A 27,948-nucleotide genomic window follows, 5' to 3' on the forward strand; every position below is an offset into this window, starting at 1 on the left:
GACCACACCTTCACATCCTCCAGCACAGACCACGCCCTCACATCCTCCAGAACAGACCACACCCTCATATCCTCCAGCACAGACCACGCCCTCACATCCTCCAGCACAGACCACACCCTCATATCCTCCAGCACAGACCACACCTTCACATCCTCCAGCACAGACCACGCCCTCACATCCTCCAGCACAGACCACACCCTCATATCCTCCAGCACAGACCACACCCTCATATCCTCCATACACAGACCACACCCTCATATCCTCCAGCACAGACCACGCCCTCACACCCCCCAGCACATATCACACCCTCACATTCGCCAGCACAGACCACACCCTCATATCCTCCAGCACAGACCACACCCTCATATCCTCCAGCACAGACCACACCCTCATATCCTCCAGCACAGACCCCATCCTCATATCCTCCAGCACAGACCCCATCCTCATATCCTCCAGCACAGACCCCATCCTCATATCCTCCAGCACAGACCACACCTTCACATCCTCCAGCACAGACCACGCCCTCACATCCTCCAGCACAGACCCCATCCTCATATCCTCCAGCACAGACCCCATCCTCATATCCTCCAGCACAGACCACGCCCTCACATCCTCCAGCACAGACCACACCCTCACATCCTCCAGCACAGACCACACCCTCATATCCTCCAGCACAGACCACACCCTCACATCCTCCAGCACAGACCACACCCTCATATCCTCCAGCACAGACCACACCCTCACATCCTCCAGCACAGACCACACCCTCATATCCTCCAGCACAGACCACACCCTCATATCCTCCAGCACAGACCACACCCTCATATCCTCCAGCACAGACCACACCCTCACATCCTCCAGCACAGACCACACCCTCATATCCTCCAGCACAGACCACACCCTCATATCCTCCAGCACAGACCACACCCTCACATACTCCAGCACAGACCACGCCCACACATCCCCCAACACAGACCCCATCCTCATATCCTCCAGCACAGACCACGCCCTCACATCCTCCAGCACAGACCACACCCTCACATCCTCCAGCACAGACCACACCCTCATATCCTCCAGCACAGACCACACCCTCACATCCTCCAGCACAGACCACACCCTCATATCCTCCAGCACAGACCACACCCTCACATCCTCCAGCACAGACCACACCCTCATATCCTCCAGCACAGACCACACCCTCATATCCTCCAGCACAGACCACACCCTCATATCCTCCAGCACAGACCACACCCTCACATCCTCCAGCACAGACCACACCCTCACATACTCCAGCACAGACCACACCTTCACATCCTCCAGCACAGACCACACTCTCATATCCTCCAGCACAGACCACACCTTCACATCCTCCAGCACAGACCACACTCTCCTATCCTCCAGCACAGCGGACTTCTCGCTTGACATTCAAGGTGGCCATAACACTTATGGCCTACAACCTAAAGAGACCCTGTCACCAGACAATCCACCTATAAGATTATATGTATATTTATTGTAGGGGAGGGACAGAGGAGCTGGGTCAGCACAGTTGTCCATAAGACACTCCCAGAAGAGGAGAGGGGCGGGGCTAGGGGAACTTACTTTTCCTGGAATGGTCAGATTTATGGATTGGGAACCTTGAGAGGAATCCTCTATAATTCAGGACCTGTCAGTATCTTCATCCCGGACAAGTCTCCATACAAAGGAGGGGCAATAAACACCTGGCAGGGGGACACTGACACATCGCTCTATATACATCCGATGACAGGTCTCCATATACAGGAGGGGCAATAAACACCCGGCAGGGGGACACTGACACATATATGGAGTTGGGAGCCGATCTCATACAATAGGATCGTCCTGATCACATGTCTCTACCCCTCCCCCACCAGATCTCCTCATCGCCATTGGCTCATCAGTGGACAGAATTATCTCCCATTTCAATGGCAGCCGAAACCAAGTGCAGAAGGTGAGCGAGGAGGACGGGGAGGGGGAGGGGGCAATGTGGTGACTGGATGGAGGAGGGGACAATTGTATATCAGTATGTAAACCAGACTGAGGAATGTACGGGACCCCCACTAACACAGAGACCCCGTGAGGGAAGGGGAGGGGGGTATAGATGGGAGGGGTGGGAAGGACACCATAGAATAATGGGAGGGGAGGGGGTTATAGATGGGAGGGGTGGGAAGGACACCATAGAATAATGGGAGGGGAGGGGGTTATAGATGGGAGGGGTGGGAAGGACACCATAGAATGATGGGACATGATGGAAGGATGAGGGTGTTTATAGATGGGAGGGGTGGGAAGGACACCATAGAATAATGGGAGGGGAGGGGGTTATAGATGGGAGGGGTGGGAAGGACACCATAGAATAATGGGAGGGGAGGGGGTTATAGATGGGAGGGGTGGGAAGGACACCATAGAATGATGGGACCTGATGGAAGGATGAGGGTGTTTATAGATGGGAGGGGTGGGAAGGACACCATAGAATAATGGGAGGGGAGGGGGTTATAGATGGGAGGGGTGGGAAGGACACCATAGAATAATGGGAGGGGAGGGGGTTATAGATAGGAGGGGTGGGAAGGACACCATGGAATGAGGATGATGGAGTGTATGATGGAGACCTCTGAGGATTGTGGGGTATTGAGGAGATCTGTAATAGAACCCTTCGGAGCCACAGATGCAAGTCGTTCCTCTTCTTCTGTAGACACAACTGGGTGACAGTCGTCTGAGTCCGAAGCTCGGCTACCTCATTGTGAACCACCTGTGCCCCTCCCTCTTCTCCCTGATTGGTGACGGACTGAAGCCCTTCCAGAAGGATGTCATCATTGGCCAGAGGAGGCTGAGTCCTTGGAACCTGGTGGAGGCCTCGGCAAAGTCCGGTGAGTGCAGAACTGTCTTTGGATTTTGGGGTGACTTCAGCGGCAGGTACTGAAGGGTTCCTTACCTCAGCGTCAGGTACTGAAGGGGTCCTGACCTCAGCGGCAGGTACTGAAGGGTTCCTTACCTCAGCGGCAGGTACTGAAGGGTTCCTGACCTCAGCGGCAGGTACTGAAGGGTTCCTGACCTCAGCGGCAGGTACTAAAGGGTTCCTGACCTCAGCGGCAGGTACTGAAGGGTTCCTTACCTCAGCGGCAGGTACTGAAGGGTTCCTGACCTCAGCGGCAGGTACTGAAGGGTTCCTGACCTCAGCGGCAGGTACTGAAGGGTTCCTTACCTCAGCGGCAGGTACTGATGGGTTCCTGACCTCAGCGGCAGGTACTGAAGGGTTCCTGACCTCAGCGGCAGGTACTGAAGGGTTCCTGACCTCAGCGGCAGGTACTGAAGGGGTTCCTCCTTCTGTTGCAGGTCCCAAGTCTTTTCACATCCTCTTCTACAACGTCAGTCGATTTCAGCAGCTCCGAGACCCGCAGAGGAGATTCAACGCTTTCATCTTCGGCCTTCTGAAGTGAGTGTGGGCGATAGGGAATGGGGGAGGGGCTAAAGAGGCCACGGCAGCAGTTGGACCTCCTAGTAACCAAAGTTGGCGGTAGGGATGAGACGGCATTGGGTTTGAGGTTTCCCATTTTTCTTTGTCTTGTAGCACCAAACAGCTGGACCTCTGGATCTCCCACCTCCATCAGATCTACGGTACGGACATCCAACAAATGGATCTTCCTGTTTTTTGGAACTCTTCCTCATCCTCCTCTTCCTCATCCTCCTCCTCTTCCTCCTCATCCTCCTCTTCCTCCTCTTCCTCATCCTCTTCCTCATCCTCCTCTTCCTTCTCATCCTCCTCTTCCTCATCCTCCTCTTCCTCATCCTCCTCTTCCTCACCCTTCTCATCCTCCTCTTCCTCGTTTTATCGCCACAGATCAGCTGTCGGTCTTCTTCCTCCCTTCGGGATTCCTTCCACTGGCTGCCACTTCCTGTCCGGAACTTCGGGAGGAGTTGCTGCTGATCTTACAGCCGCTGTCCGCTCTGACCTTCCACACCGACCTTCTCTTTGAGCATCATCACCTCCCACTGCAAGACCCTCCTACCCCTCACAGTCCTGCCAATCAGACGCTGGCTGACAGCTGGGGCGTCCCACCCTTTCAGCATATCCTGGACTTGGGCGGCTGGCTGGCACAGAACCTCACCGGAAATGCGGACCGAGAAAAGCCAAAGGAAAGCCAATCCCAGTCTTCATCTCAAGGCCTTTGCAGTGGTGGCCCTCAGCCCAACAAGGCCGTAGTCTCCAGAGACTCCGATCACCCGCTATGTGGCTCCACCCCGGGGGCAGGAACCCAACAAGGTCCGACCTCCAGGACCAGAGACTCCGATCACCCGCCATGTGGCTCCACCCCGGGGGCAGGAATCCAACAAGGTCCGACCTCCAGGACCAGAGACTCCGCACAAGACTCCGATCGCCCGCCATGTGGCTCCACCCCGGGGGCAGGAATCCAACAAGGTCCGACCTCCAGGACCAGAGACTCCGATCACCCGCCATGTGGCTCCACCCCGGGGGCAGGAACCCAACAAGGTCCGACCTCCAGGACCAGAGACTCCGCACAAGACTCCGATCGCCCGCCATGTGGCTCCACCCCGGGGGCAGGAACCCAACAAGGTCCGACCTTCAGGACCAGAGACTCTGCACAAGACTCCGATCACCCGCCATGTGGCTCCACCCCGGGGGCAGGAACCCAACAAGGTCCGACCTCCAGGACCAGAGACTCCGATCACCCGCCAAGTGGCTCCACCCCGGGGGCAGGAACCCAACAAGGTCCGACCTTCAGGACCAGAGACTCCGCACAAGACTCCGATCACCCGCCAAGTGGCTCCACCCCGGGGGCAGGAACCCAACAAGGTCCGACCTCCAGGACCAGAGACTCCGCACAAGACTCCGATCACCCGCCATGTGGCTCCACCCCGGGGGCAGGAACCCAACAAGGTCCGACCTCCAGGACCAGAGACTCCGATCACCCGCCATGTGGCTCCACCCCGGGGGCAGGAACCCAACAAGGTCCAACCTCCAGGACCAGAGGCTCCGCACAAGGCTACGATCACCCGCCATGTGGCTCCACCCCGGGGGCAGGAACCCAACAAGGTCCGACCTCCAGGACCAGAGGCTCCGCACAAGGCTACGATCACCCGCCATGTGGCTCCACCCCGGGGGCAGGAACCCAACAAGGTCCGACCTCCAGGACCAGAGACTCCGGCACTACCTGGTGGGGGCAGCTAAGCCAGGCTACCCGCCTCTATATTCCCTCAAATAAAGATTCCTTTGCCTTCAGAAAACTGGGGGGGACGTCTGACAAAGAGCAGAGCCAGGCCGAGCAATTATCCTCCAGAGAACAAAGACTTCCCGAGGAACCACATTGTGAGGGGGCGGACTCTCAGAAGACAGTGCTAAGACTGCCCAATCAGAGCTTCACAAATCCTATCACAGCCGGGATTTACGGAGAAGAAGATTCGGCACCAAGACAAGGAGGAGGGGCTCGGTGCAGACAGCCGGTCCGTGTGAATGGGGGTCCCACAACTACGAGTCACGCCCCGGAGGAGAAGAGCAGCTGGTTTGGTCAGCTGTTTGGGGCGAGTTCTGCTCATAGACCCGACATGGAGGCAAGAACTGTAAAATCCAGGTAAGTTCGAGGCGTGGGGTTCTCACTCTAAAGGTTCGCCAACAGGCCATGTTTACAGGAATGCCGTTCTTCCTGAGGAAAATCCTGAAACATGACCTGTTGGGGGGGGGGGGGGCAAGTCAAGCCTGGGGTAGAGAAACACACAAGAAGATAGCGGTGTTCTAGAGTGGGGGTCAATAGCGTCCCTTCATTGGTATCAGTGGGAGGAATAGTGTCCCATCATTGGTGTCATGGGAGGAATAGTGTTCCATCATTGGTGTCATGGGAGGAATAGTGTCCCATCATTGGTGTCAGTGGGGGGAATAGTGTCCCATCATTGGTGTCAGTGGGAGGAATAGTGTCCCATCATTGGTGTCAGTGGGGGGAATAGTGTCCCATCATTGGTGTCATGGGAGGAATAGTGTTCCATCATTGGTGTCAGTGGGGGAATAGTGTCCCATCATTGGTGTCAGTGGGAGGAATAGTGTCCCATCATTGGTGTCAGTGGGAGGAATAGTGTCCCATCATTGGTATCAGTGGGGGGAATAGTGTCCCATCATTGGTGTCAGTGGGAGGAATAGTGTTCCATCATTGGTGTCATGGGAGGAATAGTGTCCCATCATTGGTGTCAGTGGGGGGAATAGTGTCCCATCATTGGTGTCAGTGGGAGGAATAGTGTCCCTTCATTGGTATCAGTGGGAGGAATAGTGTCCCATCATTGGTGTCATGGGAGGAATAGTGTTCCATCATTGGTGTCATGGGAGGAATAGTGTCCCATCATTGGTGTCAGTGGGAGGAATAGTGTCCCATCATTGGTATCAGTGGGGGGAATAGTGTCCCATCATTGGTGTCAGTGAGAGGAATAGTGTCCCATCATTGGTGTCAGGGGGAGGAATAGTGTCCCATCATTGGTGTCAGTGGGAGGAATAGTGTCCCATCATTGGTGTCAGTGAGAGGAATAGTGTCCCATCATTGGTGTCAGTGGGGGGAATAGTGTCCCATCATTGGTATCAGTGGGGGAATAGTGTCCCATCATTGGTGTCAGTGGGGGGAATAGTGTCCCATCATTGGTGTCAGTGGGAGGAATAGTCTCCCATCATTGGTATCAGTGGGGGGAATAGTGTCCCATCATTGGTGTCAGTGGGAGGAATAGTGTCCCATCATTGGTGTCAGTGGGGGAGGAATAGTGTCCCATCATTGGTGTCAGTGGGAGGAATAGTGTCCCATCATTGGTGTCAGTGGGAGGAATAGTGTCCCATCATTGGTGTCAGTGGGGGAATAGTGTCCCATCATTGGTGTCAGTGGGAGGAATAGTGTCCCATCATTGGTGTCAGTGGGGGGAATAGTGTCCCATCATTGGTATCAGTGGGGGAATAGTGTCCCATCATTGGTGTCAGTGGGGGGAATAGTGTCCCATCATTGGTGTCAGTGGGAGGAATAGTGTCCCATCATTGGTATCAGTGGGAGGAATAGTGTCCCATCATTGGTGTCAGTGGAAGGAATAGTGTCCCATCATTGGTGTCAGTGGGGGAATAGTCTCCCATCATTGGTATCAGTGGGGGAATAGTGTCCCATCATTGGTGTCAGTGGGGGGAATAGTGTCCCATCATTGGTGTCAGTGGGGGAATAGTGTCCCATCATTGGTGTCAGTGGGAGGAATAGTGTCCCATCATTGGTGTCAGTGGGGGGAATAGTGTCCCATCATTGGTATCAGTGGGGGAATAGTGTCCCATCATTGGTGTCAGTGGGGGGAATAGTGTCCCATCATTGGTGTCAGTGGGAGGAATAGTGTCCCATCATTGGTATCAGTGGGAGGAATAGTGTCCCATCATTGGTGTCAGTGGAAGGAATAGTGTCCCATCATTGGTGTCAGTGGGGGAATAGTCTCCCATCATTGGTATCAGTGGGGGAATAGTGTCCCATCATTGGTGTCAGTGGGAGGAATAGTGTCCCATCATTGGTGTCAGTGGGGGGAATAGTGTCCCATCATTGGTGTCAGTGGGAGGAATAGTGTCCCATCATTGGTGTCAGTGGGAGGAATAGTGTCCCATCATTGGTGTCAGTGGGGGGAATAGTGTCCCATCATTGGTGTCAGTGGGAGGAATAGTGTCCCATCATTGGTGTCAGTGGGAGGAATAGTGTCCCATCATTGGTGTCAGTGGGAGGAATAGTGTCCCATCATTGGTGTCAGTGGGAGGAATAGTGTCCCATCATTGGTGTCAGTGGGGGGAATAGTGTCCCATCATTGGTGTCAGTGGGGGGAATAGTGTCCCATCATTGGTGTCAGTGGGAGGAATAGTGTCCCATCATTGGTGTCAGTGGGAGGAATAGTGTCCCATCATTGGTGTCAGTGGGAGGAATAGTGTCCCATCATTGGTGTCAGTGGGGGGAATAGTGTCCCATCATTGGTGTCAGTGGGGGGAATAGTGTCCCATCATTGGTGTCAGTGGGAGGAATAGTGTCCCATCATTGGTGTCAGTGGGAGGAATAGTGTCCCATCATTGGTGTCAGTGGGAGGAATAGTGTCCCATCATTGGTGTCAGTGGGGGGAATAGTGTCCCATCATTGGTGTCAGTGGGAGGAATAGTGTCCCATCATTGGTGTCAGTGGGGGGAATAGTGTCCCATCATTGGTAATGACTTGGATAAAAGCAAGCAAAGGGCCGCAGTTTGGAGACCCCGGTTGTAGAGAAGGGCCCCCTTGTATCCAGTAGATGGGGTGCACTCAATGTACTGGATATGTATGGGGGGTACAGGGTGCCCCACCCCCGGGGTTATCTGTCTCTAATAACAATGTACATTGGTGGGCCGGGAATGAGGACCTGTCATGTCTCCTCCCTCTCAGTTTTCTGATCTTCTCCTCAGACGTCCCTCCAGCTGGTTGCCTCCAAATGTGAATGTTCTGAACCTCCTTCGTCTTCGGAGTCCCCCGGAGAGAGAGCGAGTTCCTGCGGAGCCGGAGGAGAGACAGCAAAGTGACTGCAAGCCGGAGAGGTGAGAGAACTTCTCCTCTGTATGGTATAGCTGGCCATTCCCACCGCCATTCTCCTCCGGCCATTCCCACCCGGCCATTCCTACCCGCCATTCTCACCGCCATTCTTCCCCATCCATTCCCACCCGCCATTCCCCCCCGGCCATTCCCAACGCCATTCCCACCCGCCATTCCCACCCGCCATTCCTACCCGCCATTCTTCCCCATCCATTCCCACCCGCCATTCCCACCCGCCATTCCTACCCGCCATTCTTCCCCATCCATTCCCACCCGCCATTCCCACCCGGCCATTCCTACCCGCCATTCTCACCGCCATTCTTCCCCATCCATTCCCACCCGCCATCCCCCCCCGGCCATTCCCAACGCCATTCCCACCCGCCATTCCTACCGCCATTCTCACCGCCATTCTCCCCCATCCATTCCCACCCGCCATTCCCACCCGCCATTCCTACCGCCATTCTCACCGCCATTATCCCCCATCCATTCCCACCCGCCATTCCCCCCCGGCCATTCCCAACGCCATTCCCACCCGCCATTCCCACCCGCCATTCCTACCGCCATTCTCACCGCCATTCTTCCCCATCCATTCCCACCCGCCATTCCCCCCCGGCCATTCCCAACGCCATTCCCACCCGCCATTCCCACCCGCCATTCCTACCCGCCATTCTTCCCCATCCATTCCCACCCGCCATTCCCACCCGCCATTCCTACCCGCCATTCTTCCCCATCCATTCCCACCCGCCATTCCCACCCGGCCATTCCTACCCGCCATTCTCACCGCCATTCTTCCCCATCCATTCCCACCCGCCATTCCCCCCCGGCCATTCCCAACGCCATTCCCACCCGCCATTCCTACCGCCATTCTCACCGCCATTCTCCCCCATCCATTCCCACCCGCCATTCCCACCCGCCATTCCTACCGCCATTCTCACCGCCATTATCCCCCATCCATTCCCACCCGCCATTCCCACCCGCCATTCCTACCGCCATTCTCACCCGGCCATTATCCCCCATCCATTCCCACCCGCCATTCCCACCCGCCATTCCTACCGCCATTCTCACCCGGCCATTATCCCCCATCCATTCCCACCGCCATTCTCACCCGCCATTCCCACCCGCCATTCCTACCGCCATTCTCACCCGGCCATTATCCCCCATCCATTCCCACCGCCATTCTCACCCGCCATTCCCACCCGCCATTCCTACCGCCATTCTCACCCGGCCATTATCCCCCATCCATTCCCACCGCCATTCTCACCCGCCATTCCCACCCGCCATTCCTACCGCCATTCTCCCCCGCCATTCCCACCCGCCATTCTCACCCTCCATTCCCACCCGCCATTCTCCCCCATCCATTCCCACCCGTCATTCTCCCCGCCATTCCCATCCGTCATTCTCACCCGGCCATTCCCACCCGCCATTCTCCCCCGTCATTCTCACCCGCCATTCCCACCCGCCATTCCCACCCGCCATTCCCACCGCCATTCTCCCCCATCCATTCCCACCCGCCATTCCCACCCGCCATTCCTACCGCCATTCTCACCCGGCCATTATCCCCCATCCATTCCCACCGCCATTCTCACCCGCCATTCCCACCCGCCATTCCCACCCGCCATTCTCACCCTCCATTCCCACCCGCCATTCTCACCCTCCATTCCCACCCGCCATTCTCCCCCATCCATTCCCACCCGTCATTCTCCCCGCCATTCCCACCCGTCATTCTCCCCCATCCATTCCCACCCGTCATTCTCCCCGCCATTCCCATCCGTCATTCTCACCCGGCCATTCCCACCCGCCATTCTCCCCCGTCATTCTCACCCGCCATTCCCACCCGCCATTCTCCCCCATCCATTCCCACCCGTCATTCTCCCCGCCATTCCCACCCGTCATTCTCCCCCATCCATTCCCACCCGTCATTCTCCCCGCCATTCCCATCCGTCATTCTCACCCGGCCATTCCCACCCGCCATTCTCCCCCGTCATTCTCCCCCGGCCATTCCTACCCGCCATTCTCACCGCCATTCTTCCCCATCCATTCCCACCCGCCATTCCCCCCCGGCCATTCCCAACGCCATTCCCACCCGCCATTCCCACCCGCCATTCCTACCCGCCATTCTTCCCCATCCATTCCCACCCGCCATTCCCACCCGCCATTCCTACCCGCCATTCTTCCCCATCCATTCCCACCCGCCATTCCCACCCGGCCATTCCTACCCGCCATTCTCACCGCCATTCTTCCCCATCCATTCCCACCCGCCATTCCCCCCCGGCCATTCCCAACGCCATTCCCACCCGCCATTCCTACCGCCATTCTCACCGCCATTCTCCCCCATCCATTCCCACCCGCCATTCCCACCCGCCATTCCTACCGCCATTCTCACCGCCATTATCCCCCATCCATTCCCACCCGCCATTCCCACCCGCCATTCCTACCGCCATTCTCACCCGGCCATTATCCCCCATCCATTCCCACCCGCCATTCCCACCCGCCATTCCTACCGCCATTCTCACCCGGCCATTATCCCCCATCCATTCCCACCGCCATTCTCACCCGCCATTCCCACCCGCCATTCCTACCGCCATTCTCACCCGGCCATTATCCCCCATCCATTCCCACCGCCATTCTCACCCGCCATTCCCACCCGCCATTCCTACCGCCATTCTCCCCCGCCATTCCCACCCGCCATTCTCACCCTCCATTCCCACCCGCCATTCTCCCCCATCCATTCCCACCCGTCATTCTCCCCGCCATTCCCACCCGTCATTCTCCCCCATCCATTCCCACCCGTCATTCTCCCCGCCATTCCCATCCGTCATTCTCACCCGGCCATTCCCACCCGCCATTCTCCCCCGTCATTCTCACCCGCCATTCCCACCCGCCATTCCCACCCGCCATTCCCACCGCCATTCTCCCCCATCCATTCCCACCCGCCATTCCCACCCGCCATTCCTACCGCCATTCTCACCCGGCCATTATCCCCCATCCATTCCCACCGCCATTCTCACCCGCCATTCCCACCCGCCATTCCCACCCGCCATTCTCACCCTCCATTCCCACCCGCCATTCTCCCCCGCCATTCCCACCCGCCATTCTCCCCCATCCATTCCCACCCGTCATTCTCCCCGCCATTCCCACCCGTCATTCTCCCCCATCCATTCCCACCCGTCATTCTCCCCGCCATTCCCATCCGTCATTCTCACCCGGCCATTCCCACCCGCCATTCTCCCCCGTCATTCTCACCCGCCATTCCCACCCGCCATTCTCCCCCATCCATTCCCACCCGCCATTCCCACCCGCCATTCCTACCGCCATTCTCCCCCGCCATTCCCACCCGCCATTCTCACCCTCCATTCCCACCCGCCATTCTCCCCCATCCATTCCCACCCGTCATTCTCCCCGCCATTCCCACCCGTCATTCTCCCCCATCCATTCCCACCCGTCATTCTCCCCGCCATTCCCATCCGTCATTCTCACCCGGCCATTCCCACCCGCCATTCTCCCCCGTCATTCTCACCCGCCATTCCCACCCGCCATTCTCCCCCATCCATTCCCACCCGCCATTCCCACCCGCCATTCCTACCGCCATTCTCCCCCGCCATTCCCACCCGCCATTCTCACCCTCCATTCCCACCCGCCATTCTCCCCCATCCATTCCCACCCGTCATTCTCCCCGCCATTCCCACCCGTCATTCTCACCCGGCCATTCCCACCCGCCATTCTCCCCCACCATTCCCACCGCCATTCTCCCCCGTCATTCCCACCCGCCATTCCCACCCGCCATTCCCACCCGGCCATTCCCACCCACCATTCCCACCCGCCATTCTCACCGCCATTCTCCCCCATCCATTCCCACCCGGCCATTCTCCCCCGTCATTCCCACCCGGCCATTCCTACCGCCATTCCCACCCGTCAGTCCCACCGCCATTCTCCCCCATCCATTCCCACCGCCATTCTCCCCCATCCATTCCCACCCGCCATTCCCACCCGCCATTCCTACCGCCATTCTCACCGCCATTATCCCCCATCCATTCCCACCCGCCATTCCCACCCGCCATTCCTACCGCCATTCTCACCCGGCCATTATCCCCCATCCATTCCCACCGCCATTCTCACCCGCCATTCCCACCCGCCATTCCTACCGCCATTCTCCCCCGCCATTCCCACCCGCCATTCTCACCCTCCATTCCCACCCGCCATTCTCCCCCATCCATTCCCACCCGTCATTCTCCCCGCCATTCCCACCCGTCATTCTCCCCCATCCATTCCCACCCGTCATTCTCCCCGCCATTCCCATCCGTCATTCTCACCCGGCCATTCCCACCCGCCATTCTCCCCCGTCATTCTCACCCGCCATTCCCACCCGCCATTCCCACCCGCCATTCCCACCGCCATTCTCCCCCATCCATTCCCACCCGCCATTCCCACCCGCCATTCCTACCGCCATTCTCACCCGGCCATTATCCCCCATCCATTCCCACCGCCATTCCCACCCGCCATTCCCACCCGCCATTCTCACCCTCCATTCCCACCCGCCATTCTCACCCTCCATTCCCACCCGCCATTCTCCCCCATCCATTCCCACCCGTCATTCTCCCCGCCATTCCCACCCGCCATTCTCCCCCATCCATTCCCACCCGTCATTCTCCCCGCCATTCCCATCCGTCATTCTCACCCGGCCATTCCCACCCGCCATTCTCCCCCGTCATTCTCACCCGCCATTCCCACCCGCCATTCTCCCCCATCCATTCCCACCCGCCATTCCCACCCGCCATTCCTACCGCCATTCTCCCCCGCCATTCCCACCCGCCATTCTCACCCTCCATTCCCACCCGCCATTCTCCCCCATCCATTCCCACCCGTCATTCTCCCCGCCATTCCCACCCGTCATTCTCCCCCATCCATTCCCACCCGTCATTCTCCCCGCCATTCCCATCCGTCATTCTCACCCGGCCATTCCCACCCGCCATTCTCCCCCGTCATTCTCACCCGCCATTCCCACCCGCCATTCTCCCCCATCCATTCCCACCCGCCATTCCCACCCGCCATTCCTACCGCCATTCTCCCCCGCCATTCCCACCCGCCATTCTCACCCTCCATTCCCACCCGCCATTCTCCCCCATCCATTCCCACCCGTCATTCTCCCCGCCATTCCCACCCGTCATTCTCACCCGGCCATTCCCACCCGCCATTCTCCCCCATCATTCCCACCGCCATTCTCCCCCGTCATTCCCACCCGCCATTCCCACCCGCCATTCCCACCCGGCCATTCCCACCCACCATTCCCACCCGCCATTCTCACCGCCATTCTCCCCCATCCATTCCCACCCGGCCATTCTCCCCCGTCATTCCCACCCGGCCATTCCTACCGCCATTCCCACCCGTCAGTCCCACCGCCATTCTCCCCCATCCATTCCCACCGCCATTCTCCTCCATCCATTCCCACCCGGCCATTCCCACCGCCATTCTCCTCCGGCCATTCCCACCCGTCATTCCTACCGCCATTCTCACCCGTCATTCTCCCCCGGCCATTCTCCCCCATCATTCCCACCGCCATTCTTACCCACCATTCTCCTCCGGCCATTCTCCCCCGGCCATTCTCCTCCGGCCATTCCCACCCGTCATTCCTACCGCCATTCTCACCCGCCATTCTCCCCCGGCCATTCTCCCCCATCATTCCCACCGCCATTCTCCCCCGGCCATTCTCCCCCATCCATTCCCACCCGCCATTCCCACCGCCATTCTCCCCCATCCATTCCCAACGCCATTCTCCCCCATCCATTCCCACCCGCCATTCCCACCGCCATTCTCCCCCATCCATTCTCCTCCGGCCATTCTCCCCCATCCATTCTCCCCCATCCATTCCCACCCGCCATTCTCACCGCCAGTTTCCCCCATCCATTCCCACCCGTCATTCTCCCCCATCCATTCCCACCGCCATTCTCACCCGCCATTCTCCCCCATCTATTCCCACCCGCCATTCTCACCGCCATTCTCCCCCATCCATTCTCCTCCGGCCATTCTCCCCCATCCATTCTCCCCCATCCATTCCCACCCGCCATTCTCCCCCATCCATTCCCACCCGTCATTCTCCCCCATCCATTCTCACCGCCATTCTCCCCCATCCATTCCCACCCGCCATTCTCACCGCCATTCTCCCCCATCCATTCCCACCGCCATTCTCACCCGCCATTCTCCCCCATCCATTCTCCCCCATCCATTCCCACCCGCCATTCCCACCGCCATTCTCCCCCATCCATTCCCAACGCCATTCTCCCCCATCCATTCCCACCCGCCATTCCCACCGCCATTCTCCCCCATCCATTCTCCCCCATCCATTCCCACCCGCCATTCTCACCGCCAGTTTCCCCCATCCATTCCCACCCGTCATTCTCCCCCATCTATTCCCACCCGCCATTCTCACCGCCATTCTCCCCCATCCATTCCCACCGCCATTCTCACCCGCCATTCTCCCCCATCCATTCTCCCCCATCTATTCCCACCCGCCATTCTCACCGCCATTCTCCCCCATCCATTCTCCTCCGGCCATTCTCCCCCATCCATTCTCCCCCATCCATTCCCACCCGCCATTCTCACCGCCAGTTTCCCCCATCCATTCCCACCCGCCATTCTCCCCCATCCATTCCCACCCGTCATTCTCCCCCATCTATTCCCACCCGCCATTCTCACCGCCATTCTCCCCCATCCATTCCCACCGCCATTCTCACCCGCCATTCTCCCCCATCCATTCTCCCCCATCTATTCCCACCCGCCATTCCCACCGCCATTCTCCCCCATCCATTCCCACCGCCATTCTCCCCCATCCATTCTCCCCCATCCATTCTCCCCCATCCATTCTCCCCCATCCATTCCCACCCGCCATTCTCACCCATCATTCTCCCCCATCCATTCTCACCCGGCCATTCCCACCCGTCATTCTCACCGCCATTCTGCCCCGGCCATTCTCCCCCATCCATTCCCACCCGGCCATTCTCCCCCATCCATTCCCACCCGCCATTCTCACCGCCATTCTCCCCCATCCATTCCCACGCCATTCTCCCCCATCCATTCCCACCGCCATTCTCCCCCATCCATTCCCACCGCCATTCTCCCCCATCCATTCCCACCGCCATTCTCCCCCATCCATTCCCACCGCCATTCTCCCCCATCCATTCTGCCCCGGCCATTCTCCCCCATCCATTCCCACCGCCATTCTCCCCCATCCATTCCCACCGCCATTCTCCTCCGGCCATTCTCACCCGTCATTCCCACCCGCCATTCCCCCCCATCCATTCCCACCGCCATTCTTACCCACCATTCTCCTCCGGCCATTCTCCCCCACCATTCCTACCCGGGGTTCCTTGGCTGACTGACGGTCCCATTCTTCTCACCTGTCATTCCCACCGCCATTCTCACCGCCATCCTCACCCGGCCATTCTCCCCCATCCATTCCCACCCAGGGTCCCTTGGCTGATTGACGGTCCCATTCTTCTCACCGGTCTCCAGTGTAAATCTCCCGATGCTTTCTTGATGTGTTTTTGAAGCTTTAATGAAGATTGGGGGAATGTCCTCGGAGTGTTGATTTGCTCCTCGAATGCTGCAGGTGCCGTTAGCAAGCGTTGTCATAGACTTCTATGGAGGCTTCGAAGCACCAAGAAAGGGACATGGAGGATATTTGTGTGAGCAGGACTGTAAGGGAGGAGCTTAGATTGGCCGCATCCAATGCCACAAGAGTGAAGGAGCCCTAAGAGGCATTTTTACCCCCGGCCCTCAATGAATTGGTTCCCCGGGACCTAAACATTATTTCAAGGGTTCCTCTGGGGTAAAAAGGGGGTGAGGAAGGCTGGTCCTGCCTACTGGGTGGAGTTCTGATGAGGTAATAGGGTGATGTCATACCTGGGCGGAGTCATGAGTCTGACCTTTCTACCCGCAGGTCCCTCCGCGCTCTGTGCGATCACGCCGCCTCCGGTGAAGCTCAGCTGAGCTTTAGGAAAGGAGACGTCCTGCAGTTACTCGGCACGATGGATGAAGACTGGATCCGCTGCAGGCGAGGGAGCGATACGGGTCTGGTGCCGGTGGGGTACACCTCCCTCATCCTGTGATTGGCTCTTCTTCCGAGTGGGGGGGGGGGGGGAGAACATGGAACACCCCCCGATTGTCTCTTTATCCCGAGTCCCTTCCACAGTATTTTGCACCTCGTATCCCCCCCCCCACCCCTTGCCAATGCCTCAATATCCTTCTAGCACTATAGTACTCCACATTATAAGTGCAAGCTCTTCAGCCACACACGGCCTCTGGGAATCCTCCTCCTGACGATGTCTCTGGAGAACGAGGGCATGGAAGTGCCCCTTCCCCCCCCCCCCCCCACCCTTGCCAATGCCTCAATATCCTTCTAGCACTATAGTAATCCACATTATAAGTGCAAGCTCTTCAGCCACACACGGCCTCTGGGAATCCTCCTCCTGACGATGTCTCTGGAGAACGAGGGCATGGAAGTGCCCCTCCCCCGGGGGATGTATAAAGAGCTCTCGGCTCCAGAGAGACGCTTCACTACGGAGACGCTTCAGTACGAGACGCTTGGACCTCACGGGACGTATTACAGTAATTATGATGTGTGACACGTTGTCCTCCCATTGGTGGCCAGAATGTTCTATGATGTCATTCTCTAGAAGGTGACCTCTGTATTGTATGTATCACATATGGAAAATGTCTGGAGTCAATAAAAGGTGCTTGAGAAATACGAGTGTCTCCGGCGTGGTGGAATGTGACCGAGGATGGCGGCCTCATGGAGGAATAATGCCATCTAGGCTTTATATCAGAGATGTAGGCGTGTGCCAGGTGAGCCCAGGCACACCCACAAATTCCCCATACTGCCCTGGCTCCTCCCCTTCTACCTACAGCGCCTCCGGCTTCCCTCCTCTCCCGCCGGCTGGTGCTGTGGGGAGGTTTTTAGAATGAGTGGGGGAAGGGGTCGGTAAATATGTCGTTTACTGGCCCCTTCCCTTTCTTAATGAAGATCGTGAGTGATCGGTAGTGAGTTTGAGCTTTGGGGTGCACACCTATGGATGTAGGTAGGTTAATTGGATCCTGTCTAAAATTGGCCCAAGCGCGAGTCGGGACCCTTCGGGGTAAGACCGTGCTACATCAAGATACCTCTTAACCAGGGGTTGACTTGGCATTCGGGGCACTGCCCGAGGGCCCCATGCCACTAGGGGGCCCCATCAGGGTTGCCAGCCTCAGTAAAACCAGGGACGGTATGTAAAAATCTGTGTTTTTTTTACATCTGTCCCTAAAATGTCCCTTCCCGACATCCTTTTGGTCTAAAAATCCCCAAATTATCGCTGCCCCACCTCTCCAGTACCTTCTCATGGTGTGTATGTACTGTGTGGCCCCATAATCTCCTATTGCCCAGGGGCCCTATGAGTTGTCACTCATGTATTTGCCCCTTGGTTGCCCTGTACTTGTTTTGGAACAGACCAATCGTCTAATGAGTATCTGCCCCCTGTCCTGATTGGACTGCAGGAGAAAAGATCACAGAGAGACTGTCCTCGGATTGATGATACTCTCTTATTGGTTCCGGATACGTGGGGGCGGGGTTTATAGGTGGGCTACAATTCGGACATAGTCCTGGTTGGAGGCGCCATGTTGTAGTTACATTCTTCACTCGATGGGAGGGGGTGCTACCAGCGGCCATATTGAGCAAGGAATATAAAAGCAGTTTATATATATAAAGAAAAATATAGACTTTATAGTATAAAAAAGCATTTTACCTGATCCGTCATATACTTACCTCACGTCTCTTCAGCCTCGCACAATATCCGAGTCTCCAAATGTAATTTATTTCCCTAAATTATTACTGAACTCTGCGATTTGTGTTGTTATTTAGAATGCGGGAGACAGGAAGTCATGTCAGATGATCCCGCGGGAGGCAGGAAGTCATGTCGGATGATCCCGCGGGAGGCGGGAACTTGTGTCAGATGATCTCGTGGGAGGCGGGAACTCATGTCAGATGATCCCGTGGGAGGCAGGAGCTTGTGTCAGCTGATCCCACGGGAGGCAGGAAGTCATGTCAGATGATCCCGCGGGAGGCAGGAACTTATGTCAGATGATCTCGTGGGAGGCGGGAACTCATGTCAGATGATCCAGCGGGAGACAGGAAGTCATGTCAGTTGATCCCGTGGGAGGCGGGAACTCATGTCAGATGATCCCACGAGAGACAGGAAGTCATGTCAGATCATCCCGCGGGAGGCAGGAAGTCATGTCAGATCATCCCGCGGGAGGCAGGAAGTCATGTCAGATGATCCCACGGGAGGCGGGAACTTGTGTCAGATGATCTCGTGGGAGGCGGGAACTCATGTCAGATGATCCCGTGGGAGGCAGGAGCTTGTGTCAGCTGATCCCACGGGAGGCAGGAAGTCATGTCAGAAATGATCCCGCGGGAGGCAGGAACTTATGTCAGATGATCTCGTGGGAGGCGGGAACTCATGTCAGATGATCCAGCGGGAGACAGGAAGTCATGTCAGTTGATCCCGTGGGAGGCGGGAACTCATGTCAGATGATCCCACGAGAGACAGGAAGTCATGTCAGATCATCCCGCGGGAGGCAGGAAGTCATGTCAGATGATCCCGCGGGAGGCGGGAACTCGTGTCAGATGATCCCGCGGGAGGCGGGAACTCGTGTCAGATAATCCCGTGGGAGGTGGGAACTCATGTCAGATGATCCTGCGGGAGGCAGGAAGTCATGTCAGATGATCCCGCAGGAGGCGGGAACTCGTGTCAGATGATCCCGTGGGAGACAGGAAGACATGTCAGATGATCCTGTGGGAGGCGAGAACTCATATCAGATGATCCTGCGGGAGACAGGAACTCATGTCAGATCATCCCGCGGGAGGCAGGAAGTCATGTCAGATGATCCCACGGGAGGCAGGAAGTCATGTCAGATCATCCCGCGGGAGGCAGGAAGTCATGTCAGATGATCCCGCGCGAGGCAGGAGCTTGTGCCAGATGATCCCGTGGGAGACAGGAACTCATGTCAGATGATCCCTCACCTCCCTGACTCTCCAGCTGAAAAGACAACCTCAAGGGACAAATACAAGTAATAAACACGTTTATAATCATTTTAGATTGAATATTCAGATCTTTGCACGAGTCCATTACTGGTTCTGTTTAGAGGCTGCATGTTTTCTATCCACAAAACCCTCAGAAGGTAATAAGTGAACTCCACATGACCCTCCAGCCAGCTATATCATCTCCCCTACACACACTCTGTGGAGGAGATCTCGGGAAGGGGTCACCACACACACTCGGTGAAGGATCTCTCGGGAAGGGGACACCACACACACTTGGTGAAGGATATCTCGGGAAGGGGTCACCACACACACTCGGTGGAGGAGATCTCGGGAAGGGGTCACCACACACACTTGGTGAAGGATCTCTCGGGAAAGGGTCACCACACACACTCGGTGGAGGAGATCTCGGGAAGGGGACACCACACACGCTCGGTGGAGGATCTCTCGGGAAGGGGTCACCACACACACTCGGTGGAAGATCTCTTGGGTAGGGGGCACCACACACACTCGGTGGAGGATCTCTCGGGAAGGGGGCACCACACACACTCGGTGGAGGATCTCTCGGGAAGGGGTCACCACACACACACTCAGTGGAGATCTCCGGAAGCGGGCACCACACACACACTCAGTGGATATCTTGGGAAGGGGCCCCACACACACTCGGTGGAGATCTCGAGAAAGGGGCACCACACATATTTGTGGAGGATATCTCGGGAATGGGGCACCACACACACTTGGTTGAGGATATGTCAAGAAGGGGGCACGACACACACTTTGTGGAGATCTTGGGAAGGGGGCACCACACACACTCGTGGAGGATATGTCAAGAAGGGGGCACCACACACACTTGGTGGAAAATATCTCAGGAAGGGGTCACCACACACACTCGTGGAGGATGTCCTGGGAAGGGGGCACCGCACCACACAAATTCCCATCAAATATATAGATGGGGGTTCATCTGTGAATTACTTTGTTCCTGATGAAGACCAGAGCTAAACGACGGAGAAGATACCTGGGGTCACCTCTGACCTTATCGCCTTGACATCATTATATGTTTCTATTTTTTTTTTAAGAAATATACAAACTCATCAATGGTGGCTTAGCAGATTAAAGGGTATTCATAGTCACAGGTTCAAACCCCCTTATTGCTGTTTTTGAGTGTTGGTGTGATCCAGAACTAATAGAATAAAAGACTGTCTGAGTGTGTGTGTGGTGTCCCCTTCCTGAGAGATCCTTCACCGTGTGTGTGATGAGCCCTTCCAGAGATATCGGTACTCCTTTTCCATGATTTCCTCCACTGAGTGTTTGTGGTGACCCCTTCCCATGATATCCTTGTGTGGTGACCCCTTCCCGAGATACCAGTACCCCCTTCCCATGATCTCCTCCACCGAGTGTGTGTGGTGACCCCTTCCCGAGATCTCCCCCACCAAGTGTGTGTGGTGACCCCTTCCCGAGATCTCCTCCACCGAGTGTGTGTGGTGACCCCTTCCTGAGATATCCTCCACGAGTGTGTGTGGTGACCCCTTCCCGAGATCTCCTCCACCGAGTGTGTGTGGTGACCCCTTCTTGACATATCCTCCACGAGTGTGTGTGGTGACCCCTTCCTGAGATATAAAAGCTTCGGGTGGCATTTGGTGATCCGTGGTGTGCTGGCCAATATGTGCATTTATCTGGAGAACCCGGCACAAACCTTCCTTCTGTTTCCTGCTAAGGGAGACGTGGAAATCTTATCCCTGCTATAAAGGGAGGAGAACTGAAGAACGGGCAAGGCGCCTGAGAAATGCCATTCCTTTTATAAAAAAAGTCCTATGAGTGTACAACACATCACCCGTCCCGACACCCGGGGGCGCTATCTCCTCCAATCACAACTCATCTCCATATGGAAAGATGATTCTCCACAGACCCGAAGATCTCTCTGCACACCTCTCCTCCATCAAACACCATCCACCAATCACACGCCGACTTCCTGACGTCATTACAAAATACATTCCCATCAAATAGATGGCGGGGGATACATTTGTGAATTATTTTCTTGCTAATGAAGATGAGATCTGAATTACAGAGAAGAAGATTCCTGCAGCTGGTGATTTCTATTCATGGATTCAATCCCTTTTATTGAGGATCGGCGGATGGTGCTGTGAGTTCTAACCATTTCTTTATATTTCCACCAATCCTCGTCCTGGAGAAATAGGAGAACAATACATACAATACTATGTGAGGTAAGTGAGAAGGTATGGTGAGCTTGCACCAATAACTTACCACTTTGGAAGTTCACCAATTAGTGTTGTGGAGAGATAAGAGGGTGAACACCCAGCAGCCTGGCTCAGAGGTAAGTGCGGTGCATGTTGAGAACGTTTCATGGGTTCGAACTATTGCTATAAAATTCTGCCAGTCCTTGTCACGGAGGAAAAGGTGAAAGAGCAAACCCCCCAATATAAGCAGCTGAGAGGCAAGAGTTGAGAAAGTTTCAGCACTTTGTATCTCCACCAGAAATAGCAAAACAAATAGGCCTCAAGATATGGCAGTGGATGGCCTGGAGGTAAGTGTGCCGGATGGTGGCCACTATCTCAGAGTTCAATCCTTTTCTTTCCCTCTTTAGAATTCCACCAGTCTTTGTCCTGGAGGAATAGGAGGATGAGCTCTCTGCCCACCATAAGGAGACGACATTGAGGTAAGTCTGGTTGGTGGTCGGGCTCTATGAGTTCAAATCCTTAATTTTTCTCATTATACTTCCACCAGTCTTTGTCCTGGAGGAATAGGAGGATGATCTCTCTGCCCACCATAAGGAGACAACATTGAGGTAAGTCTGGTTGGTGGTCGGGCTCTATGAGTTCAAATCCTTCCGTTTTCTCATTATACTTCCACCAGTCCTTGTTCTGGAGAAATAGGAGGATGACTATGTTGACGTTGGCTTTGTGGTAAGTGCTCAAGCTGCTGCCCTGGCGTCATGAGTTCAAGCCACTTTGTTGCCTCTTTAGAATTCCACTATTTTTGGTCGTGGAGAAATAAGAGGACACATGGTATTTGGAGAGGTGGAGGTGGCTGGGAGTTAAGTGCAGAGGGTGCTGAGAAGGTGCCAATTATTACACCCGAATTCTCGACCCTGGAACGAGATCTTAGCAACTGAGAACCCGGCACAAACCTTCCTTCTGTTTCCTGCTATAGGAGACATGGAGATCTTATCCCCGCTATAAAGAAAGGATAACCGAAGAACAAGCCGCCCTGAGAAAGACCATTCCTTTTATAATAGAGTCCTATGAACGTACAACACATCACCCAGCCCGACACCCGGGGGCGCCATCTCCTCCAATCACAACTCCTCTCCATACTGAGAGATGGTCCTCTACAGCAGTGTTTTTCAACTCCAGTCCTCGAGGCGCACCAACAGGTCAGGTTTTCAGGCTTTCCATTATTTTGCACAGGTGATTTGATCAGTTTCACTGCCTTAGTAATTACCACAGCCGTTTCATCTAAAGGAAATCCTGAAAACATGACCTGTTGGGGCGCCTTGAGGACTGGAGTTGAGAAACACTGCTCTACAGACACAAAGATCTCTCCGTACACCTCTCCTACGTCACCCATCATCCACCAATCACACGCCGACGTCCTGACCTCATTACCAAATACATTCCAATCAAATATATGGCGGAGGATCCATCTGTGAATTATTTTCTTCCTGATAAAGATCAGAGCTGAATTACAGAGAAGATTCCTGCCCTGACCTGTGACCCCATCAACTTAACGGAATTTCATTTTTTCCATGTCAGAGGTGGCTCAGCAGGTTAATAGAGGAGGTTGGTGAGTTCTAGTCACGGGTTCGATCCCCATTATTGCTTGTTTTACATCGCGCATTGGAGAGATTCAGAACTAAGAGAGTGATTGGTGCTACATCCAATGGAGGAGATGGCTGAGAGCTAAGTTAATGGGATAGAGTGCAGAATTTTGGGAGTTCAAACCATTCCATTACTACGTTATAATCCCCCAGTCCTTATCCCGGAGAAATAGTACAAACACTCAATACTTTGTAAGGAGAAGATGGGAGGTAAGTACTCTGGATACCGAGTGGGAAGGTACAGTGTGTTTCATCCAAGCTTTATAATTCCATCAATCCATGATTCTGGAGAATTGGGATAAGCTAACCAATAGTGGAGATGGCTGGGAGGTAAGTGCTCTGGATAACGACTAAGGTCCTGTGAGTTCAATCCCTTCCTTTACTGCTTTAAAGGTCGGCCAGGCCTTGTCCTGGAGAAATAAAGGGATGGGCAAATCACTGAGAGGTAAGTGCGCAGAAAGATAGGAAGGTGAATGTGAGCTCAAGACTTTCGCTTTATAACTCCTCCAATCTGTGTCATGAAGAACTGGAGAAATAGGAGGACGAGCATAGAGAGGTATGTATGGAGCGTTTGGCTTGGTGGTAAGGGTGCTGGATAGGGATAAGGTGCTGTGGGTTCGAACCCCTTCTTTACCTCTTTGTAATTCCAATCCCTGTCCTGGAGAAATAGGAGGACGAGCATAGAGATGTATGTATGGAGTGTTTGGCTTGGTGGTAAGGGTGCTGGATGAGGATAAGGTGCTGTGGGTTCGAACCCCTTCTTTACCTCTTTGTAATTCCAATCCCTGTCCTAGAGAAATAGGAGGACGAGCATAGAGATGTATGTATGGAGCGTTTGGCTTGGTGGTAAGTGTGCTGGATGGGAATCAGGTGCTGTGGGTTCGAACCCGTCCTTTACGTCTTTGTAATTCCAATCCCTGTCCTGGAGAAATAGGAGGACGAGCATAGAGATGTATGAATGGAGCGTTTGGCTTGGTGGTAAGGGTGCTGGATGAGGATCAGGTGCTGTGGGATCGAACCCCTTCTTTACCTCTTTGTAATTCCAATCCCTGTCCTGGAGAAATAGGAGGACGAGAACATTACTAGGTGTGAGGAGGAGATGGCTCAGAGGACTAATAGCTCACAATGTGTGTTGATGGTCCGATGGGGCTGAGAGTTCAAATCCCTGTCCTGGAGAAATAGGACGAGCATAGAGTGGTAAGGAGCGTTTGGCTTGGTGGTAAGGGTGCTGGATGAGGATCGGGTGCTGTGGGTTCGAACCCCTTCTTTACCTCTTTGTAATTCCAATCCCTGTCCTAGAGAAATAGGAGGACGAGCATTGAGTGGTACGTAAGGAGCGTTTGGCTTGGTGGTAAGTGTGCTGGATGGGGATCAGGTGCTGTGGGTTCGAACCCCCTTCTTTACCTCTTTGTAATTCCAATCCCTGTCCTGGAGAAATAGGAGGACGAGAACATTACTAGGTGTGAGGAGGAGATGGCTCAGAGGACTAATAGCTCACAATGTGTGTTGATGGTACGATGGGGCCGAGAGTTCGAATCCCTGTAGTGGTCTCCTGATGACTCTGGACAAGTCATCTCACCTCCGATGTCCCCGCAGTGCTGTCTGGTATTGATGGTGACACCACAGAAAGTTGTGGGTGATGCAATGCACCCACCTGGAGTAGATGTGAGTGTCACCAGTGTTGTGTTACGGGAGGTCTTTCCTTTGAGCAGTATTAGCGTATTCAATATAATGACACTTCTCGGGGGGAACAAGAGAAGTGTCAGCTCCTTCCACAAACTTTTTACTGTGGTTCCTTTACATTCTAAACCACGGCAGGCCCTCTAGGTCACAAGCCAGCGAGAACTATTTGGAATCACCAGGAGATGAGGACTTGGGGATTCAAACTCACAACTCTGCGATCCACAGGCAGAGTACTTACCACTGAGCCATCTTCTCCTCTCACCCATGGATGTGTTTGTCCATCATACTTCAAAAGCTCTCTCTTCAACATAAAAAAAAATGATAATTTTGCAGATCACCATCGTCAGAAGGTAAAAGTCTCTAGAATTGTTAGGAGACCATTATCTTGGGTCACCCGCTGTCTCCTCTGCGTCTGGGTAGACATTTCATAATGTTGTTGTGATGCAAGCAGCTCAGGATACGTGGCCAGGAGTCAGGAACTCACATACATGCGGAAAAAATGGGGAAGCAGCCGCGCTAATATATTAAGTGATAAAAAGTGACTACTACTGAGTGACAATCAAATATGATAAAGTGAAGCTGCACCTTACTGGATATATACAAACAGTGAAAACATATGGAAAAAAACAAGATGCACTACATATAATAAAATGTAAACATGTGTCCAAAAACAAATGAAATAAATCATCCGTGAATAATATGTGGAATATAAATGAACAGCAAATAATCAGGAAAAAATCCTTATTGGAAACAAAAAAAGTCCTTTCACCAGTGATTATGAAAAGAAAAGTCCATATTGGTAAGTGACAATCCAAAAAGAAGAGACCTCCACCATACGAGTATTTGAATCTGCTTACCAGATTCCCGGTGGTCTCTTAATTAAAAGAAGACCCCAGGTAGCATGAAGATTTTAAACTCTGCAGAGTCAAGGCTTGAAGGACAATCAGGACAACGATCTCGGTTGCACTCCAGTGTTAGGGGATACGGTGACCATACCACATAGAAAACATAGGAGGCCACAATAGTGTAAATCCGTAAAGAATTACTTTATTTAAAAGTTAGTAACAAAAACACACTTACAATTTAGCAGTGTTTGACAGGCTTATCAAGTTAAAGCTCCGGCCGGAAGCAGACCAAACAGCCCATCAAATGGTGTGGAAAATATGCAGACAACGGGGGGTGATACCGATGTGAAAGCACGTTCCGCCCGACCTGGTTTCGCGACAAATCGCTTCCTCTGGGGCACTTTTCTTTTCATAATCACTGGTGAAAGGACTTTTTTTGTTTCCAATAAGGATTTTTTCCTGATTATTTGCTGTTCATTTATATTCCACATATTATTCACGGATGATTTATTTCATTTGTTTTTGGACACATGTTTACATTTTATTATGTGTAGCGCATCTTGTTTTTTTCCACTCACATACATGCAGTTGGTAGCCAATGAGGGTCTAAAGGCCAGAGGTCACTGTAGATGGGCAATAAGAACAGCCCAGACATTGGAGCTCCTTTGTAAATTAGAAGTAGTAGCGGGACGGTGGTAGGAAAGAGAGCGCAATACCAACACGCTGCAGATGATATCATCACTCAGTCCCTCAATAGTTACCCACTTTCATAGTAAAGCCGACAAAAGCAGCCAATTCAGAGGCATTCAGCAGGAAAAGAAATAGCGAGGAAGCTCCCGGTGCTCAGCCTACGTCAGAGTCTTCGGAGACATGGCAAGCACAAAGGCAACGGCAGCGGCTCTGAATGTGAAAGGTGATCCATGGCCAACTTCTTACCAGAATAGGGACTGGAAAGCACCAAATGCACAACCCAGTGCCAGTCTAACCCCCAATGTCCCGGGCCGAGGGTACACCGATCCCCGATACAGACCAGCTCTGACAGTGATGTAATGAGGAATCTTCAAGAAGAATCGAAGAAAAAGAAAATGGTTGGACTAATCCTAATGCTGCGTACACACGATCAGAATTTCTGACAGCAAAAGTCCGAAGTGAGCTTTTCATCGGAAATTCCAACCGTGTTTATGCTCCATCAGACTTTTGCTGTCGGAATTTCCGCCAGCAAAAGTTTAAGAGCAGGTTCTCAATTTTTCAGACAGAAAAAATTCCTATTGGAAATTACAATCGTCTGTAGCACTTCCGACGCGCAAAATTCCGACGCATGTTCAGAAACCATTCGCCGCATGCTCGGAAACATTGAACTTCATTTTCTCGGCTCATCGTAGTGTTGTACGTCACCGCGTTCTTGACGGTCGATAGTTCAGAGGACTTTTGTGTGACCGTGTGTATGCAAGCCAAGCTTGAGCGGAATTCCGTCAGAAAAAAACTCCAAGGTTTTTCTGAGGAAAATGCGATCGTGTGTACGGGGCATTAGAAAACACATCCATCCTCCAGGGGCACCGGAAGTATGCCGAGTAGGGGAGGGGTCATTGTGGCTGGTAGTGGTCAAACCCCTCCGTAGGCCGCAGTGAAACCTATCGGTATTGGATTGTGTCCTTCAATGGGCAAAAAAAGAAAAGATTCTGAACAATCTCAAAAGTGTGACCCTGACATACACAGCGCGCAATCTGAACCCTTCCATCCAATTACTAAAATCTCGAGATTTCACAGCATTGGGGTTTGAAAACATGAAAATCATTTCTAGAAACAGAAGTGTAAAGGAGGCCAAACCGGACAGGACTGAAGCACTCCATTATCTATAGGAGCCAAGCCAACGGATGCCCTACAAGCACACAGGGGTGTGATACCCTGGCCAGAGGGGACACCTGGAGGGGCAGACATGTGGTGGAGGATACC

The 27,948-nt window shown here is 54.2% G+C and overlaps 1 protein-coding gene across 1 annotated transcript in view; it reads left to right on the forward strand.

The window, feature by feature from the left end:
• The window catches only part of RUSC1 (RUN and SH3 domain containing 1), a 37,945-nt gene extending 21,045 nt beyond the window's left edge, over positions 1–16,900 (forward strand). Inside the window, exons 5-12 of the mRNA XM_040333054.1 lie at positions 1,890–1,966; positions 2,705–2,879; positions 3,346–3,445; positions 3,581–3,627; positions 3,851–5,086; positions 5,171–5,600; positions 8,444–8,572; positions 16,501–16,900. Of these exons, the coding sequence (XP_040188988.1) occupies positions 1,890–1,966; positions 2,705–2,879; positions 3,346–3,445; positions 3,581–3,627; positions 3,851–5,086; positions 5,171–5,600; positions 8,444–8,572; positions 16,501–16,669 (2,363 nt within the window). The 3' untranslated portion in view covers positions 16,670–16,900. The remainder of the gene's footprint in view (positions 1–1,889; positions 1,967–2,704; positions 2,880–3,345; positions 3,446–3,580; positions 3,628–3,850; positions 5,087–5,170; positions 5,601–8,443; positions 8,573–16,500) is intronic.
• The last annotated feature ends 11,048 nt before the right edge of the window (positions 16,901–27,948 follow it).

This window comes from Rana temporaria, chromosome 13 (assembly GCF_905171775.1).
Source record: "Rana temporaria chromosome 13, aRanTem1.1, whole genome shotgun sequence".
In the NCBI taxonomy this organism is placed as follows: Eukaryota; Metazoa; Chordata; class Amphibia; order Anura; family Ranidae; genus Rana; species Rana temporaria.